Genomic DNA, 12,154 nt, shown 5'->3' with positions numbered 1-12,154 from the left:
GCTACAAAATGAGTGCTATACATGTGCCAGAGGAGAGTGTCTTGAAAATTGAATGGTCATAATTACCTGGAGGCCCAGCTCTCCAACTGTCTTTACTCCCTCCACCCATGCAATTAAGACAGCAACAGTCATTTCTCTAGCAATGAAATTATAGATCCAGGGGGGAAAAATCAATTCTGTGATACCTTCCTTCATGGCTACAGACAGGGCAAATGAGGGAAAATACCCCTCTCTGAAACATTATTACCAAAGCCTGGTACCCAGGAAGAACTTTGAGTTTATTTCTTAGACTGGCTATGTGCTTCTAGAACAACTTATGCTATGATTGACAAGTCTGCTGTCCAAAAAAAAAAAAAAAAAAAAAAAAACAAGAAGTTTTAGGTTTGATTCAGGTAACATCCATTTTGTAGCAAGGCATAGTTTAGAAAATAAAATCCTTCCTTTGTATTCAAATTTACAACGCTTATTGCACTGAAGAATAACCATTTCTTTACATGCCTGTCTCTCTTGTCTGTACACAGAAGGCAAGTCCTGTATTTTGTATTCCCAGCACCAAGCACGGTGCTGAACAGCCCAGAGTGCTTAATAAACGTGTGTTGAATTCAGTGTTTCTCTACGTAAATAAAGCACGGACTTGGAGCAGGTTAATCCCAAGGAATATGTGTATTTAGCACCATTTAAAATCTCAGAAGGGCCATCCTCAGCTTTTCTTGTCAGGAAGAACCAAGGGAACATTCCACCAGGTAGCTGCCTACCTGCTCAGAGACAGAGCTGCTATATTTTTTAGACATTCTCTTTCTCATCGTCTCTTTCACTGATTTCACCTTTTTCCCAAGAGAGATGCGAGAGGCAGTAGGTGATTTGATGACTTCTTTGTACACAAAGTCTCCTTCTTTACCCTGTAAAACAAAATGTTGCAAGTATTGTTGGTCGCAGAAAATGAAGAACAGGTTTTATTATTTAAAACATTAACGTCCTAGCTCTCAGAAATATTGGCATTCCTCAGGATCTTGAAGTTTTTCTTGTGTTAAGTCAGTGCTATTATTTATCACTTTGATTAAAAATGAAAGCTTATTGACTATAGGGCTTTTTGTTTGCTTAAAGTGGGATGTGAGTCACTTTTTATTTTACTTACTTTTAGTACATTCTTATCAGGTTACATTTTTTCCGCTATTTTTAACACCCAAGGGGACTGCATTTCATCAGTAAAGAGTGATTTACCTTTGGGAGGTCGAGGCAGGTGGATCGCAAGGTCAGGAGATCGAGACCATCCTGACTAACACTGTGAAACCCCGTCTCTATTAAAAATACAAAAAATTAGCCGGGCGTGGTGGCGGGCGCCTGTAGTCCCAGCTACTCAGGAAGCTGAGGCAGGAGAATGGTGTGAACCCGGGAGGTGGAGCTTGCAGTGAGCCGAGATCGCGTCACTGCACTCCAGCCTGGGCAACACAGCAAGACTCCCTCTCAGAAAAAAAAAAAAAAGTGATTTACATGAACCAATGTTCATGTAATCCCAGCAATGGGGGAGAAGAGAGGGATAATACTACCAAATTGCCCCGAGAAACAGGTTAGAACAAATGGTGACAGCTCAGTCGTTAGAAGAGCAACATCTGATTGGCTTTCGATCACTATAGCACTCAGTGTGTAAATTTCTCTCTTAAAAAGCTAGATTGTGGTCATCTCTCATTCTAGTTTGCATTTTTTTAAAAAAACAAACTTTTCCCTGAAAAAGAAAAAAATCATATTTTCTCTCATTTCTAAAAAAGATTGACAGCAGAAAACTATTGGCTTAAGAATCAATATAATTTGATAACCAAATAAAATTGTTTAATTCTCTTCCAGGAAATTTTCAAAACATTTCATATATATAAAATCCCAGGTGGGTATTTTAGCTGACCCATGATCATAACAAATATGAAACATGAAATCTTCATTTTACAGTTTTATGACACAATGCAAATGACAAGCTAAACTACATATAAGACTCACCAAAGGCCAGGTGCGGTGGCTCACACCTGTAATCCCAGCTCTTTGGGAGGCCAAGATGGGCGAATCACAAGGTCAGGAGTTCAAGACCAGCCTGGCCAGCATGGAGAAACCCCATCTCTACTAAAAATACAGAAATTATCTGGGCATGGTGGTGTGCACCTGTAATCCTAGCCAGTCGGGAGGCTGAGGCAGGAGAATTGCTTAACTGGGACCTGGGAGGCGGAAGTTGCAGTGAGGAAAGATTGTAGCACTGCACTCCAGTCTGGGCTACAGAGCGAGACTCTGTCTCAAAAAAAAAAAAAAAAAAAAAAAAAAAGACTCACCTTCACCCTTGGGGTCTGAGAAAGCACATTTCAGGAAATAAAACTTGTGTGCCACTGTGGTGGGCTGTCCCTAGACTATGACCCCAAAGCAGGTCTGAGAGGGCAGACACCTGGGCCTGACAGCAGACTCCTGAGGAATCTGGTCTGTTTTGGTCCCACAGAGACTGGGTTCATTCCAGGACACCCCAGACCATAAAACCCTAGGCTTAGTATAGGCCATGCGGGGCCAGGTACTGGGCCCGTAATAAGACTGGTGTTCCAAAATGCCAGCACATACTCTTGGGGACCAAATCACAGGGCTCCACTTCGTGGCACGATGTGCGTACAGTAGTTACGTGCTTGCGACTAGCATGAAGAAAAGGCCATGTGCAAAATGACTTAGACCACAGAGGCCAGACTTATCTGGATTTGTTACTTGAAGAAAACCGGAAGCAAAGGCATTAAAGGAACTGTGCTACTCAAGGAAGGAGATGGCAGTGAGAGTGGTCATCATTCATTCCACGTGCAACAGTGGAGTCTGTAAGGTGAGTGAAATAGAGCTTTGTTCCAAACGTGACTCAAGATTACCAAGGAAAACAGTACCCAGGATCAATTCTCAAAGATGCTCAATGGTCAACTATTGTCAACCTCATCGCCTGAATCCATATTTTTTGCTTTCCTCTGACGCTACTCACCATTGGGTCAGAATTATTACTGCCAACGTGCAGAGAGCGATTCGTCAAGTCAAATCCTCCAAAACTGCAGGTTCTCTGTGGAAAAGAGGGCAGGGCAGAAAAACTCCAGTTACGCTTAAGCCAGCCGGCAGTGCACCAACCCAGCAGTCCCCGTTTGCAGGACATCTCTGAATCACAAATACGTGGACAGGATGAAAGTAGAAAACGAGAAATGATGAGAAAAAAACACATGAGTCATGTCGTAAGGAAACTTCACTCATTTTTCCCTTTCACAGGCCACTGGAACTCTGCCTATCCCAGAGGTCTAGAATCCCCTTAACATGCAAAAACCAACCATTATAAAAAAAAAAAGCCTAAAAAACAACAACAAAAACCCTTCCATGAGTCCAGTGCTGTGAGATTCCCTGTTTCCGGCACAGAACTTCCCCTAACATCAGCTACATTCAGTAGAGATAATGAAGGGATAAGTGTTAGAGGATCCATGTACTCAGGCATCCTGAAAACCCAGGTCTGAAATCCCGTGGCTCTGACACCAACAGCAAGCTTTTCAAACAGACTTTCGTTTTGTTTAGTTTTAAATCGCTGAGAAGAGGAGGGGAAAAGGTTATGTTTACAGTTGTCCAATCAGGCCAAGAGAATTACTCACTCATTGCTTCCCCATCCTAGCCAAAGACGCTGGTAACTTTCCCATCGAACTGCCCAAGTTAATTCATGGTGACCATTTTCTCTCAGTGAATGAAGATGCCACATTTGCCCAGAAAGAAAACGGTTGATTCAGTGACTGTCTTTGACCACACTCTTTAATTTCAGTAGGAAAAATGCTGATGTTATAAAGAATGAAAACTTTATTATTCTTTTAGGTGGTTGCAAACTTCACGGAACTGCTTATATCTTAGTGATTTTTGTATCTGCAGAACTTGGTTCAAATTCACTGTTGTTTTTCTAGTAAAAGCCACTGAGTGACTGCCCCACGCCACGCAACGCACATTAATGTTACAACTAATTATCTTTTTTAAAAATCAGTAATCAAAGTTTAATTGTAGATTTGGACTTCAATATTTTGTATTACCAGCTTCTCAGAGAAGTCTAATGAACAGCTATTAAATGGAAGAAATGAACAGAAAAGTACAATGTATTAGGTTGGTGCAAAAATAATCGCAGTTTTGCCATTATTTTCAATGGCAAAAACTGTGATTACTTTTGCACCAACCTAATATACTACAAGCATTGCTTATTTATTAAAAAAAAAAAAAAAATATATATATATATATATATATATATATAAAATTAACTGAATTGATAAAGTAGAAACATCCTAGAAGGAAAATGCCTACGTTTTTGAAATCACAGAAATCTAGACGCAAATCCTGGTTCTGCCACTTACTTGCTGTGTGATCTCAGGTAAAGTACTTACACTCTCTGAGCTTTAGATTCTTCATTATTAAAATAATACTTATATCATATTTGAAGCCTTCTAGCACACTGCCTGGCACAAGGCAGACACTCTATGAATGCTGGTTTCTTCCACTACTTTTCATTAAGGCTGTACTGAAAATGTGGTAGTTATCCTGACAGCTGTTATATTGAAGTTGAGGCTTAGTTAACATTACAAATATGCAAATGCAGGGCTGGAGCTTTGTTCTGGGCCTTACAATCTAATCTGGGAGTTCAACTATAAAATCAGAGCATACCAGGAATGGGCCACAAAGTGAGAGACGGCCATTAGGCTACAGGGGAGGGCCAGGAGATAAGGAAAGCATTTCATGACAACTGACATCAGGATGTCTCAGAGCTGTTCTTATTCACCAATGCTGCTGCTGCTGCTGCTACTACTGCCTTGTTTTCTAATAGACATTATCCTAATTCTACATTAAATATCAGTGGGCAATCTGATTTATTTTATCATCAACTTAACTGGACCTATATCTATTCTATAGAAAGAGAAAAACCTTTCTACACAAATATATTCACCAAATCACCTAACTGGGTAAGCAATGTTATGACCACCTCTCAAGGCTAATTTTTAACATTAACTTTCTCTTTCCAGCTTATAATGCCATGTACATTTCCTCCTCCTTGCAAAGGCAGTGATTTCATTCTAGTTCCTTTCCTGTGACTCAGGGCTTCACAGACACGGTATGGCGCCCAGATGCCTCATCATTGTATGGCTTTTGCATGTCCCTGCTTTAAACTACAGCATCTACTGCAATGTTGGAGCCCAAGTTATTTCTGATACATATGAAATAACTGACAAAGAATTTATGTGGAAATTATGACTGCAATAAATTAGAATCTCATTTAAGTTTTCATATGCCTATTGTAAGCATTTATTTCTAAAATGAAAAACTTAAAGAATGGACCAGTTTTCTTAACTACCAACTAAAACCTCTTTCAGTGATAGGCTAAGATATCTGGAATTGATTCTTTTTTACAGTGGAGGAGTGACAAAGAATATAACAATAAAGATTGCTTGAATTAATTTCTAACTTCTATAAGATTAAGTAGTTCTTTAAACAGCATTCCTTCAAAAGAGAAAATGGACTGTAAAGAGACTCATAAAAAATAAATCAATACATCAACCAGCCTTTGACGTTGATGACCTAAATAAATGAAGCCTACGTGAAGTATTTTTAGTTCATACACCTCCTGTACTGAAAATTATAAAAACACTTTAGATAGATGCTTGGGATGAGGAGGGCTAGTCAATGGAATGGCCATGCAGTTGGAAACACATGTTTTGGGGTTGAATTCAAAAATGGACAAAATTGCAAATGTCATGCATGTCTGTTCTCTCAAACGAAAATTGAATGACCAAATAAAATACGAGACGAGTGACCACTTCCAGTGGATACAAAGCATTATCATTTCCCTGAGGCTTCATCAAGCAAATATGGCATTTTTGAAAGACAAAGAGATTGAGGTTGAAGAATAAAGGAAACTTTTAGATAAAATGAAAGAAGTATGACAAGGAGAGTGGAAAATAACCTTTTAAATAAATCTAGCAAAGAAATAAGACTAATCCCTTTTAAAAAAGTTCTTTCTATTGTAAGATAGAACACTTATTTACATTCTCTGGATAATTAGAAAGTTAAATTTGTTTGATTGTGCAACTGTACTACAAGAAAAGGAATATGCAAATATAGAACTTCCTACTGAACACGTATTTTTGCAAGTGTTGAAACTGCCCATTAGTGTCTCAAGCTCACAGTATTTTAAAAATACTCAGCCTCAGACTGACACTTGGGATAGGGATTACACAGCAGCACATTAGGTGGGGGTGGTGCCTGGAAATGAGCTTGCCCAGATGTCCATACTCAATGTCAATGAAGAATTAATCACTGGCCCACAACACTAACTAGCACAAATCCCAGAAATATAACTTCTAGAGACAAAGCCTTCATGGAGTTATGGTATTAATCTGACAATAAATACCATGAGAGGCACATCAACAATTCAAGGTGCTCGAATTGGGAAAATTCTCAGTATTACATGGTGTAAACTCACAGAGGTGAGTCATCAATTAACAGAAGAAGTGCGTCTGTTCTATCAAGGTCATGTCAAAAGTACAAGAGCAGATGAACTGGGTGGAACACTTCTGAAAGTAAAAAATAAATACATAAAACTAAGACTGGTTATTTTTCAAAATATCTGTGAGTCAGAGCAAACCAGAGGCTGAATGAGTGAGAAAGAGAATTGTTATTTTAAAACCAAAATTCAACCAATGAAAAACTGTTGCCATGATACAGAAAGAGCCAGAAGAGAAGTTCCTGCTACATACTAGTAGTATTAAAAGTGCTGCAAGAGTTATGTGAATATGAAAGGACAAAAAATAAGATCTAGGAAGAAAGTCAACATGTGGAAATATTTGGAAAACCCAGGGGCTAGGAAGGACCTAAGAATTCTTTTACAACAGAGAAGGTTGTTTTAAGAATGGCATTGACCAATCCGTCTTCCCTTTCACAAAAGCAGAACCCGACTGAATGAATTTAAATTACACTAATCGTCTGGGGAAGAACATCCTGTTCATGAACGGGAAGGCCCCCTGGGAAAACCACTATTGAAGGACACTCTATTCTTTCAGGTCTTTAAAAGGGCCCACAGCCAACTGTCCTGAGCAGATCAAGCAAGGTGCCAGGTGACAGAGGGCCAAGAAATCTACTTCCTCATTTTGCACCATTTTATATGCGCCACTGTGCAAAGTAAAAGTTAGGTGGGAATTTCAGAAGGAAAAATATCTATATTCTGAAGTTCAAAGTAAGTCATGCCTTGAAAATAAATCTTACTAGGTCTCTGATCATCCAGTGTTAAAAGTGAAAAACATCCTACTATTTGAAAGTGAGTACTTCATTCCTTGCTGAGTACAGAAGAATCTATACGCTAGGGGAAGGCATTTCCAAATGTTGATTTGTTTATAAAGATAAGAACATGGAATAGATTTAAGTAAAACAAAAAAGCTCCAAATTTTGTTGTTAGATTTACGAACTTTCTGCTTGCCTCTACTAATAAAATAAATGTGCTTTATAATGTTTTCAAATCACCGAATTGGTGACTGTGATGACGGCAGTTTTTCCATGAGCCTGCTCCTGTTGTTTTAATTTTAAAACCAAGAGCAAGCATCTCTTTCAAGGGCGAAATGCCCTTCTGTTTTGAATCAGCTTCTTTGAGGTCAAGTGACACAATGGCCGAGAATCAAGACAGCCACTCCTGGAGGCGGCCAAACCCCACCCCTGTACCCTGGAAGCCCCTCTCTGGATTAGCTTCAATGCTTATTTTAATGGGCACTCAAACAGCTTCATCTGACAAGAGGAGAAATGGAAGAGAAGGTGAAAGCTGCCTGGAAGTGAAAGCAGGATTTGAAATTGAAGGTGATGGTGGGATGTGCCCTGACGTCATGAGCAGGAGAGAGGGGAGGAAGCCGGTCCCCGCAGAAGAAAGGCCATAATGCTTGACTGCACATCACAGAAATGACAAGGCCGTCCTCGGGACCATCTTTGTGACTCACAGACTTCTGGTGGATTCTCAAGAGAACCCTTTTAGTACAGCGGTCGACCGTGGCGGCCCACTTCCTCTTTGCCTCCTCATCCTCCTCCAGCAGGCACCGCCTCAGGTCCTGTCTCTCAGCCTTGCTCAGGGTCCTGTCTGAGGCTGGCCGCACTAGCTGGGTCAGGTTCAGGTGGCTGTACAGGCTCCGCTCCACCACGTAGGTGATATTGAACTCGCTGACCGAGGTGCGCCTGCGCACCCTCCTGCCGGGGAAGCCGCAGCTCCCGCCCCCTTTGCCTTTCTGCCGGAGCAGCTGCAGGTCACAGGTGGTGCTGGTGACTCCTTTTCTGGAGGGACGCTGGCAGAGAAAAGCTCTGGAACAGGAATAATTAGTATCCGTTTTCTTCAAGCGGATTTGCTTCCGGACACTCTGAAACTCCTCCAGGGACACCAGAAGGTGGTGCCTGCGACGGTGGTTGTCATAGAAGCAAACACCATCCGTACTTACCCCGTGGCTTAGGGACCCGAGACCCTTCTTCATCTCCCCCTCGGTGAGGGAGCGGGACACTTTCTGGGCCTTTTCTTCTTCTGGGTAGGAGAAGAATGTCCCCATCTTCTTGGGGGGCTTAATCAGGCCCCGACTCTCTCCTTTGCTGAAGGTTTTGACCAACTTCCGGCCGGCCCCCCAGGTGTCCAGGCTGCTGGAGGATGGAGACGTGGTGAGAGAGTCTGAGTCATCTTCGGGAGGTTTCTCAGGAGAGCCATCAAAGAAAAGGGGCTTCTTGTGCACGCCAGAGTAGAGGGCGGACCGTTCATCCAGGACCGGCGAATTCTCGAACACGTGCTCCTCCCCACCTGGAGGGAAACCAACAGAGTCTCTTGTGAACACAACTTTGCATTCTTGCATACATCCTTCTTTACATTCACCACCTTTCTCCGTATCATGACCCTCTTTATAAACCCAGCTCCCACTTACATATGTACAGAAAAATGAAAATAGACTGTGCAAATACATGGTTTCACACGAGCTTAATGTTAAAAGGTTTCAGATGTGTTTTCTTCTTTAAATATCTTTGTAGACCTAACACCTTCACAGACGTATTTAAAATGCCGTTTGCAAAATCTAAGCTAGCCATAAGCACAATATGCCTTAGCATTTCGAGATAATGCCCTCTGCAGTTTGTAAATGCAACCCTCTGAAACCAGGAATCAGGATCTTTCCCCCTTCCGAAAGCCACTCCTTTATGTTGGCTCTGGTCGCTTTTTATAGTTGGAGTGTGATAAATGTCATGTGGCTGACAGTGACTGTTTTATTGGTACATATGACATTTGAGTGATTAAATCTCCAAGGAAGTTTTGGTGGGGAGAAACACTCTAAAGGGTTGTATCTTGCAAATGTGACTGACAAATCGTCTCCAGCTGACAGGCCAAATGCAAAAAGTTAGGAAACTCGGTGATCCAGGCCAGATAATCCCATCAACTCAGGCCTCGCTAGGAAGCAGCAAGGGCGTTTAAGGGCCCTGACACGCAGGCAGCTCCAGGGTCCCACTGGTCTCAGGGATTCCAGCTCTTGAAGCCCTCACTGGAGCCAGGTGGCAAGCCAAACCCTCCGGAGCCCAGTGGAAAGGTCTGGACTTGCTGGCAGGAAAACCGAGTTCTTTTCCGCATGTGTTATATGAACAGATGTGAGAAAAGAAGTAGGTCAAACTGTGGGTGTAGCGATCCCAACTGGCTGTGTCCCTTTAATTATAGGGAAACTTTGAGCTCTGCAGCTTTCCACCCGCTGAATTGTGAAGAGGAAAAAAGGAAAAGTTCCTTGGAACAGAAGGATGGCACTAAATATACCAGCTGGGATGAGGGTGCCAGTGTGTGGTTAAATGTCAGAGAAAAAGGGGAGCTATGCTCAGTTCAGAGCAAAACTCAGAGGGGAAAAGAATAGCAGCTGTCCTTTAAAATTCTAAAAATGGCTTACTTTCCCAATTGATGGGATTTATAGGTAGAAATCTAACAACAACAACAAAAAAGAACAGCTGCTATTAAATACAACCCAAGGTCAACTTTACATTCATGTCCAGCAGACGGTGGTGGGGAAGGTGGGAAGTGGGAAAGAAGATGTAAAACTCTGCCTAGCCCACAGTCCGCTGAAGAATTGTTCAGGGATCTTTCAGGGGGACTTTAAAGGCAGGATTCGGGGTTCCCACAGAAATTCACCAGCCCAGAGGCAGGGTACAAATATCCTGGAAGTTTCCCGCTCCTTCCTCAGGACACCTGACTGACAAGGTGTGGAGACCAAGGGTTCTTATGCTGTTGGAAATACAAATAGCAACCTCTTCTAGTTAGAGTCTACCCTCCACTTCCAAGAAGAAGCGACTGAGCCAAGACTAGAGGCACAGCCTGTGGCAGGGGCAGCCCAACCATGGACTTCTCTATTAAAGAAGCTGAGCATGGCTGTGGCTTCATCATCTGCCCAGTTGTCCATGCAGATGTGCGAAGGCCCTTCTCCACCCCCAGTCCTAAGGGGTTTCAGGGAAGTCAGGTGAGTCCACCCTGCGTATCCTAAGGATCTGTCACTCAGCAGTTGTTTTGGACATTTTCTGGGCTCTGTGCTTAGGATTGTCGTCAGAGATTCCAATACTTCGGTGTCACATCTGAGTCTGGAACCAGCTGGCGCACGCATGTCCATGATGAATGTAGCTCTATTCTCGGGTTCAGGAAGTCAGCATCTGGTAAGGGGTTGTGAGGGAAATGTAGCAAACGCTTCCCAAGAGGCTGCATCTGCCGGTGCTGAGGGCAGGCCTCCTGTACTGCGGGCTTTTCCGTCTGAGCCTGACCAGTGGCCTGGAATCCCAACCTTGACCTGGACGGCTTGAAGTTGGAGCATCGCTTCTCCCATCCTTCTCTGACTTGAGCATACAACTCTCCTACTGGAAGAGTGACCATCAAGATGAGCTCACTCCATCACATTTGCTGTGATTTGCTTCACATGAAGGCCTCCATCTATCTTATTCAGCTGAGACCGGCTTACCAAAGGCCAAGGTGACTTTGGCAGGAGGAGAGAGGTAGGCTGTGGGCTGACTTAATGCCAGGAACTCAGGGGTATGCTCTGCATCCAGCCCGGCTCTGCCACTCACAGCTCCATGACCTTGGGCAATTACTTCCTGGCTCTGAGCCTCTGTTTCCTCATCTGTAATAATGCCTACCTATCTTTCCATAATATCCCTGGCAAGGCTGTTGTGATGATAACAGTAAACATTATCCTTATAAAAGAGTTACGTGAAAGTGCTGTATGAACTGAAAGGCTTTCTGCAAAACTGGCGATTCATTACTGGAGAGAACTGAGTGGGAGCAATGAGGGAAGGAAGGGTGTCCATTCTGCGGCAAAGACACAGAAATGGGCAGATAAAGGGCACCGATGTAACTTAGATTAAAGATTGGCCAGGGTTGTCCATGACAGGATAAGGACTTGAAACTCAGGGTGCAAGGGTGAGAATAGGTGAAGAACTGATCTCTCTCCTGGCTTTCTGAGGACTCCAGAGCTGGTGGGGGAGAGAGGTGGCAGCGGAGTGAGAACACTGTGCTGGGCCTTCTGCTGGCTAGCTGAGTGGCCAGGAGTCAATTACTTAGCCTCTTTGAGTCTCAGTTCCCTTGTATGTGAACTGAGGATGGTGTAAGTGCTTACTTCTGGTAGCTATTCTGAGGATGACATTAAAGAGAACATAAAATCTAAAGTGTTAAGGAAAGTGCCTGGCACATGGTGTGCCCTCAATACATGATAATTATCATGCAGACAACTTGGTATTAGCACAGGCATGCAGGAAGTCAAAGGATCAACCCTTTGTAAGTCCAAGGGCGGGGGAGGGGGAAGGAGGGGCCTACTGGAGTATGAATCCTTTCTGCTCTGCAAGATGGACAGGGGCCAAGATAGCCTCTCCCAAGTACCACTGCCAGTAGGACCCTCAGAGAGTTCTCTATTGTGCAGGGGTTGGAGGAAGTTCCAGTTTAGCAGGGAATTGGGGGCAGCCCAAAGCAGGCGCCTTGAGCTACACACACACCTGGGGCCTCTCCTGAGAAGATGGGTGAGCTTGGCCAACGGCAACTCAGCACCCTGACTCATCAGATGCCAGAGCGTACCTTAGGATTTGAGCTCACTAAATCCATCTTCCATCTGTGAAGCCTGATTTGTGC

The 12,154-nt window shown here is 43.2% G+C and overlaps 1 protein-coding gene across 3 annotated transcripts in view; it reads right to left on the bottom strand.

Annotated features, from left to right (window-relative positions):
* Positions 1-12,154, bottom strand: part of SASH1 (SAM and SH3 domain containing 1) — a 212,430-nt gene that overhangs the window by 23,406 nt on the left and 176,870 nt on the right. For 2 of the 3 annotated variants that reach the window (XM_030809810.1, XM_030809811.1), the window contains 3 exons: positions 7,989-8,824; positions 2,987-3,061; positions 756-899 (listed from right to left, as the gene is read on the bottom strand). In XM_030809810.1, the coding sequence (XP_030665670.1) occupies positions 756-899; positions 2,987-3,061; positions 7,989-8,824 (1,055 nt within the window). The remainder of the gene's footprint in view (positions 1-755; positions 900-2,986; positions 3,062-7,988; positions 8,825-12,154) is intronic. The other variant, XM_003255856.3, reaches the window with a different exon arrangement.

Source organism: Nomascus leucogenys, chromosome 3 (genome assembly GCF_006542625.1).
Source record: "Nomascus leucogenys isolate Asia chromosome 3, Asia_NLE_v1, whole genome shotgun sequence".
Lineage (NCBI taxonomy): Eukaryota > Metazoa > Chordata > Mammalia > Primates > Hylobatidae > Nomascus > Nomascus leucogenys.
This window is presented reverse-complemented; position numbering and strand designations above follow the sequence as displayed.